Here is an 8031-nt window from a genome sequence, read left to right on the forward strand (position 1 = left end):
ATAATATCAAAGACTAACCAAATTTACATGACACTAACCAATACAATGCCAACGCTACAAAATAAAAAAGGAGTAGTACTCAGTATAATTCCATACAAAGGAAAATAAAGATATGGTTCAAGAAAACATATCTTTTGGGCTGTGTAAATTCAGATTTTCAAAAACAAAGGGAGCTCAAAAGACGTGTTTCATTTATATCTATCAGAGTCTTCCACAGGCACAGCCAGAATTTTCACATGTTGTGATCCCAGCATCTTGTGACTCCTACTGGGATTTCTGTGGGATCAGTCTAGTAAACAAGGGTACAGACTACTATAGGTCACATTCCCTGGTAGTTACACTAGAAATGTGCTAGCAGAGCCTCCAGATAGGGTCTGTAACCCTGGTGAGTTCCCGTGGTCCTGAAAAATAAAGTCTACAAGAGAGGATCCTGGAAGGGTCCTGAGATGTCAATGTCTGCTGGCTCTTAAGCTTCAGATAATAAGTGCAAAGCATGTTTACAGAAACCAAAAAGCAAGCTTATTTCTGTCGGCCTTGACTGATACCAGAGCCAAAAGTTAAAGGTCTAAGACACTGAAAATAGCTGGTATCAGTAAGGGTTCAAGAGTAAAAAACACTTTGTAACACAGAAGCCATTGGATAAAGGGACAAAATCCTCTTGAAAATTCAAAAGGACCTAAATAACAGGAGGTCAGTGAGGCTGCAAGTTACAAACTTACTAGGCCAAGGGTCCTGTGGGAATGGGCATCACGGTCACCACAAGGCACTGAGGATGTGATAAATGTGTAGTGATCCCAGAGCTCCAGGAAACACAAGTCCTCTCATCATGTGGTGTTCTATGTACATTGTCGTATGTACATATCATGTAGTATGACAGGTAGTTCATGTCATATGTACACTGAACTACCACTGCCTCTTGCTCTGCTTGGACATGCTCACTGTACCAAATCAGTGACATACCATACCCATCTTTGAATGAGATTCTCTCTTCTTGAATTTATATCCATGAGAATGATGTACACACAGTGCTGCATACTTTTTTTTTTTTCTGAGACGGAGTCTCACCCTGTCGTCCAGGCTGGAGTGCAGTGGTGCCATCTCAGCTCACTCCAACCTCTGCCTCCCAGCGATTCTCGTGCCTCAGTCTCCCAAGTAGCTGGGATTACAGGCGTGTGCCACCACACCCAGCTAATTTGTTTGTATTTTCAGTAGAGACAGGGTTTCACCAAGTTGGCCAGATTGGACTTGAACTGCTGACCTCAGGCCATTCGCCTGCCTCAGCCACCCAAAGTGCTGGGATTACAGGCATGAGCCACGGCACCTGGCCACTGTATACTTTTAAAATATTAGTGAAGGTTGGGTTGGGTGTGGTGGCAAACGCCCATACAATCCCAGCATTTCGGGAGGTCAAAGCAGGCGGATCACGAGATCAGAAGTTCGAGACCAGCCTGGCCAATATGGTGAAACCCCGTCTCTACCGAAAATATAAAAATTAGCCAGGCATGGTGGCGGGCACCTGTAATCCCAGCTACTTAGGAGGCTTCGGCAGAACTGCTTGAACCCAGGAGGTGGAGGTTGCAGTGAGCTGAGATCATGCCACCGCACTCTAGCCTGGGCAACAGAGCAAGACTCTGTCTCGAAAAAGTATATAAAATTCAAATTAAAATAAATTAAATAAATAAAATAAAATAAAATAGTTAGTGAATTGTACCACTTTAAATATTCAAAATATAATGTTACGCTTCTGATTCCTTGTGTTAACTCGGGTATTGAAGACAATGCCTAAATTATGCCATGGCCAACAACTCATGTGTGTGTGAGTGTGAGTAGGTGAACAGAATGGCCTTAAAGACAAGTCCATAAACTGGGAAGAGACAACAGAGAAAGTAGTCTGGTTCTGTTTGTTTTATTCTTAAGGATGAACACTTTCAAGCAAAAATAAGAGCCAATTCTTCCCAGAAATGTTATATGCTTAAAATATTGATTGAGAATGTCTCTCCAAAAACAAAAGCAATCTGCCATAATAGGGCTATGATGATAACCAAAAGAAAAAAAAACCACGAGGAGACATAAAAATATTCGCTGCAAATTTTCAAGAAAATCAGTAAGTGTCAAAGAAGCAGTACAGCCATCCTAAACATAGCTTTATTTGTTTTGTGCCCACCTGACTCTTAGTTGCACTGATCCAGGGAAAGAAGCTGGTTTCATTCCATGTGGAAAGGACATAAACCTGTATCAGAAGGATCCTAAGAGGTGACAGAGTCCAATCCACACAATATCAGATGAAGGAAGCCGTCCTCTACAACACCTTACTGGACATTGGCCACCGTGTTCACCCACCGTGACAAAACCCACTGCTTTTTACACACAGTTCTAGATGGTTTCCCATGATCTACTTGCAACCAACCTTTCCAGCTTAGTGTCAATGACTCCCTATTACTCATCCAATGCTGCAGCCACAGGGAGGAAGACTCAGTGTTTTCGGTAGTAGTCCTTCCCTTATTTTATTTCTGTACCCTCTGCCTACAATACCCTATGTCCAATACAGCTGCGGGCCTCCCACAGGAAAAGCTACCCATCCTCGAGGGCCAGCACAGACACCACCTTCCTCCTGCTGCCTCCTAGCCCCAGCCAGAGCTAAACCACTTCTCTCCTTTGCATCTGTACACCATTTTTTTTTTCCATCTCAGTTACAGAACATCTCATTATAATCACCTACTGTCTACCAGATTTCTGATCTATCAGTTTTCAGATTTCAAGGGCAGACCCTCATCTCTCTTGTCTGGCATATCTCACAGGGTTTCTCATAGGAGTGTCTGTCAAACTGAAATCCAACAAATGATTATTGCTAGACATCTATACATACTTAAGTAGCTTTATTAAGCTATAATTCACACATCATACAATTTGCTCATTTAAAGTGTATAACTCAATGGTTTTAGTATAATGGTGGACTTACACAACCATTACCACCATCCAATTTGAAAATATTTGTATAACCTCAAAAAGAGATTCCAGTGAGTTAGTATTCCTTCCTTCATTATTCTCTCAACTCCTCCAGCCCTAGGCAATCAGTAATCCACGAATCTAATTTCTGTCTCTATGGATTTGCCTATTCTAGACATTTCATGTAAACAGAATCATACAATATGTGTCTTTTGCGACTGCCTTCCTTCACAGACATAACGTTTGCAAGATTCATCTATGTTGTAGTGCTATGTTATCAGTGCTTCACTCCTTTCTCTTCTACTGTGTGGATCCACCACATTTTATTTATTCATCAAAAGTTCGACATTTAGATTGTTTCTACTTACTGGCTATAGTGAACAATACCGCTATGAAAATTCGTGTTCAAGTTTTTGTGTAGATGCATGTTTTCATTTTCACTAAGGAGTGGAATCCTCACCAACACTTATTATCTGACTTTTTAAATTACAGCCATCCTAGTTAGGATAAAGTTATTTCAATGTAATTCTGATTTGCATTTTTCTATTGACTAATGATGTCAAGCGTCTACCATTCCATGTGCTTATTGGCCATTTGTATATCTTCTTTAGAGAAATGTCTATTCAGATCCTTTGTCCATTTTTTAAACTAGGCTATTTACCTTTTCATTTACTGAGTTATATTGTGAGTTCTTCATATATTCTAGTTGTAAGTCTCTTACCAGATGTATGATTTGCAAATACCTTCTCTCATTCTGTGGCTTGCCTTTTCACTTTTTTGATGGTTTGCTTTGTAGCACAAGTTTCTAATCTTGATGGAATTCACTTTTTTTCTTTTGTTGCCTGTGCTTTTGGTGTCATGTCTAAGAGGCTTTGCCTAACATAAGATTGCAAAGATTTACTTCTATGTTTTCTAAGAGTATTAAAGTTTTAGCTTTTAAATTGAGTTCTTCAATCCATTTTGAATTTTTTTTCCCTTTTGAGACAGGGTCTCACTCTGTCACCCCAGATGGAGTGCAGTGGCACAATCTTTGCTCACTGCAACTTCCACCTCCCAGGCTCAAGCAGTCCTCCCACTCAGCCTCCTGAGTAGCTGGGACCACAGGCACATGCCACCATGCCCAGATTAATTTTTTTGTATTTTTGGTATAGATGGGGTTTTGCCATGTTGCCCAGGCTGGACTTGCTCTGGAGCTCAGGCAATCCACCTGCCTTGGCCTCCCAAAGTGCTGGGATTACAGGCGCAAACCACTGCACCCAGCCATTTTGAATTAATTTTTTCATCTTTTTGTATGTGGCTATTCAGTTGTCCCAGACTCATTTGCTGAAAAGACTACTGTCTCCCCAATGAAGGGTCCTGGCATCCTTGTCAAAATTCAGTTGACCAGAGATATACGGGCTTATTTACTGACTCTCGCTTCTATTCCACTGACCTATATGTCTATTCTCATGCCAGTAGCACACTGTCTTGATTACTGTGTTTTGCAGCAAGTTTTGAAATCAGGAAGTGTATCAGTCCTCCATATGAATTTCCATATGAAGTTTAGGATCAGCCTGTCAATTTCTATAGAAAAAAAACAGCTGGGGCTTTGATAGGGATTGCACTAAATCTGCAGATCAATTTGGAGAATACTGCCATCTTAACAGTATTAAGTCTTATGATCCATGGACATGGGATATCTTCCCATTTATTTAGGTCTTCTTGAATTCCTGTGCATTTTTTTAGACTGAATCGACATCGCTCTATCACATCTAAGATATCCATAAATTTCCCTCCTTGTTTACCTGCGACTCTCATTAAAATAGAAATATGTAAATGCTGCATATTTTCAGGAGAACTCTGAGGACTGTAAAGAATTTGAGGTTTTCTTATTTAGCTGGAATGCCATATTAGGTATTAAAGTCAGTGAGGTTAAGTTTCATGCTGCTATCTTTTGAAAAAAATGTATTGAAGAAAAATGTTACCAACGAAACAGATGATTTTAAAACTAATACATAATGTACATGATCCTGTTTACCTACATAAAGTATAAAAGTACACATGTATGTAAGAACATAGAAAATACTTTGGGAGAAAATACACCAATTTGTTTTTTGTTTGTTTTTTGAGGACGGAGTTTTGCTCTGTCACTCAGGCTGGTGTGCAGTGGTGTGATCTCGGCTCCCTGCAACCTCCGCCTCCCGGGTTCAAGTGGTTCTCCTGCCTCAGTTCCCATGTAGCTGGGATTACAGGCGCGTGCCACCATGCCCAGCTGATTTTTGTATTTTTAGTAGAAATGGGGTTTCGCTATGTTGGCCAGGCTGGTCTCGAACTCCTGACCTCAGGTGCTCCACCCACCTCGGCCTCCCAAGGTGCTAGGATTACAGGCGTGAGCCACTGCAACCGGCCACCAATTTGTTACAGTAGTTAGTTATCTTGGCCTGGTGCTGTGGCCCATGTAGGTAATCCCAGCACTTTGGGAGGCCGAGAAAGGAGGACTGCTTGAGCCCAGGAGTTCAGACCAGGCTGGGCAACATACTAAGACTCTATCTTAAAAAAAAAAAAAAGAAAAAAAAAAGTATCTCTGGGGAAAAAGGAGCAATGGGATAAGGAAGAAGAGGACTATCACTCTACTAGCATTTTTGCCATAAAAATGTTTTTGGGCATTTCTGGTGTCATTTAAAATACGATAATGACAAATATAACTATGCTTCAGTGAAAGAGTTTTTCAATATATATCAGCTTAATAGTTAATAACCTGGCTGACCTTGAGATCACAGGTGGTGTTGAGCAGCAGGTTGGAAGGCTTGAGGTCACGGTGCAGAACGTTAGCTGAATGGATATATTTTAACCCTCTGAGGATCTGGTAAAGAAAATAGCAGATATGGTCGTTGCTGAGGTGTTGTGTCTTCAAGAGCTTGTAAAGATCTGTTTCCATGAGGTCTTGTACTATATATCTGTTTGCAAAGGTTAAGTAAAACACCAATTAGCTGGTCATATTTAGCAAAGCGTTGAAAACAAAAATGCGTCCTCTCCTGACTCTCTTCCCAAACAGTCCATTATTACACCATGAGGCCCTTAAAGGAAAGAAAAACCTGAGGAAAACTTGGTTTCTTTCATGGAAGGAATCTGAAGTCGTTAACTTCTTTTCGGTCCTGTGAGATGGCAAGAATTACGGCATTACATCTGACTGATGCAGCTATGGGCCTAGACTGAGATCTGAAACAGGCTGTTACAGAAATTCTGGTCAATCTTCAAGTCTCAACCTCTTTGTTCTCTAAATTGTCCACCATCAACGAACTCCCTCCAAGGTTTGCTGGAAATACTGGTGGCCTGTAAGTAGCACATATTCCCTCCTCTGTTTGGTCCAGTAACCTGTAATGTCACTATTCTTTTTCCTTCTTGTTGCCGCTCCCCTCCTTTCCCAACCTCCTCAAAAGCCAAACATAAAACTTCCAGAAATACAGGTCTAGAAACATACCCTTACTAGTAAATCCAACCCTAAGTCTATTTTCTTACTCTCCCATAACTGTTAAGATCCTAAATAAATAAGACTATGGGCAAGTCGTGCTAAGAAGGGGTTTGTGCGTGTTTTGCTCCTCTTGCTTTCTTGCCTGGTCACTTATTTAACTACCTAAAACTTCAGCTATGGCTACTTTCTTTCTAACAGAAATTAAATTATTAAAGCATTTAGCCTTTAACTTCATCATAGTATTATTTCATTAGCAGTATTTCTGCATTTTTTTTACTCTCTTCTGTGTAAATAATATTCTCTGTTTCTTACAGATTTATGCTAGAGGCGGCACAGCATGGGATTCAAAGGAAACATGATTTTAAAATCTGTCATTTGAGAGAGGCTTATTTTCATGGCAAAAGTAAAGTAGGACCAACAGGTGGTAGTGGCAGGAGGCATTTCACTTCAAATATCACTACAACTTATTAACAGAGCTGTTTAAAAATGGAAAGGGCTGCCTAGAGACAGCGAGCTCCCGCACCCTGGAGGGTGGAATACAAATTGGGTAAACTGGTAGGAGTGCTGTATAACCCTCTCCCTTCTGGCAGATCCTCTTCAGTATACTTAACCTCTCTATCTTTCAAATGGAGTCTTTGCCCAGGCAGCATCCTCTAGACCTGTTCAGTCCAGATATCTAAATGTTGGTCATAGTTAATCACATAATTTCAGAGCCCAGTTGACCTTAAAGATCATGACAACCAGTTCCTTCATTTTAAAGGAGGGGAAACTGAGACCTAAAGTGGTGACCTGATTCTAAGATCAGGACAGTCCTAATTTCACCCGTTAGATAGCCAGGGCACCCTCTTTCTTAGTCTACTACTGATCTTCCCTTTACCTTTTCATCATCACAACAAACCATCTCTTGGACAGAAAAAAACATGACTGCAAATAGAGTTAACCAAGATTTTCCATGACTAGACTTAGGGAGTAAATAGCAAACAGATTACGATTTTCCTTTTAGCATGTTTAAAGCACTTTTCCTTTAAGTTCAGGAAATTTCAAGTTCTATTTACTCAACAAAGTTACCAAGCAGTGGAATTGGCTAGTTGCCTAAAAAGGATACACATCTTTCATTTGCTCGATGGTTGGTGCTCGAATAATGTCATTGATTCCAATGATGTTCTCATGTCTGAAGCGCAGTAAGATTTTTATCTCCCGCAGGGTTCTCTGGCAGTAGGTCTGGTGCTCAAAGGGGCTGATTTTCTTGATAGCTACTCGAACTTTGTTGACATTATCATAAGCAGAGCTTAAAAGAGAGAGAAAGACAGATGGCATTAAAAACAGCCCTCAGAATAGTTGAAGAATGCAAACTGGCAAAGTATTTTATTTTTAACACTCTGTGTAAACACCTGTTTCATACCTGTGAAGGTAGCATGTATATTATCCACAAAAAGGCCTCAAGCTAGGGAGGATGGATGCAACTGACATGAGATAGCATACAGCGACTCTCAAAACTAAGACAGAACCTAGACCTGTTAACTGGGTGAATGTGTATTTTCATAAACCCAGAAATACACAAACAAGCATTTTCCCATTGTCTTAAATGGCAACTGCATTCTGGTGAGAATAATCACTTCTGCCTCCAAAACACC

The 8031-nt window shown here is 40.6% G+C and overlaps 1 protein-coding gene across 1 annotated transcript in view; it reads right to left on the reverse strand.

Moving 5' to 3' along the window:
• Positions 1-7681, reverse strand: part of MAPK1 (mitogen-activated protein kinase 1) — a 63778-nt gene extending 56097 nt beyond the window's left edge. The window contains exons 1-2 of the mRNA XM_011987351.1: positions 7503-7681; positions 5693-5882 (exon numbers count right to left, since the gene is read on the reverse strand). Of these exons, the coding sequence (XP_011842741.1) occupies positions 5693-5882; positions 7503-7513 (201 nt within the window). The 5' untranslated portion in view covers positions 7514-7681. The remainder of the gene's footprint in view (positions 1-5692; positions 5883-7502) is intronic.
• Between the last annotated feature and the right edge of the window lie 350 nt (positions 7682-8031).

The sequence above is a fragment of the Mandrillus leucophaeus genome, unplaced genomic scaffold (genome assembly GCF_000951045.1).
Source record: "Mandrillus leucophaeus isolate KB7577 unplaced genomic scaffold, Mleu.le_1.0 Scaffold308, whole genome shotgun sequence".
Taxonomy (NCBI): domain Eukaryota; kingdom Metazoa; phylum Chordata; class Mammalia; order Primates; family Cercopithecidae; genus Mandrillus; species Mandrillus leucophaeus.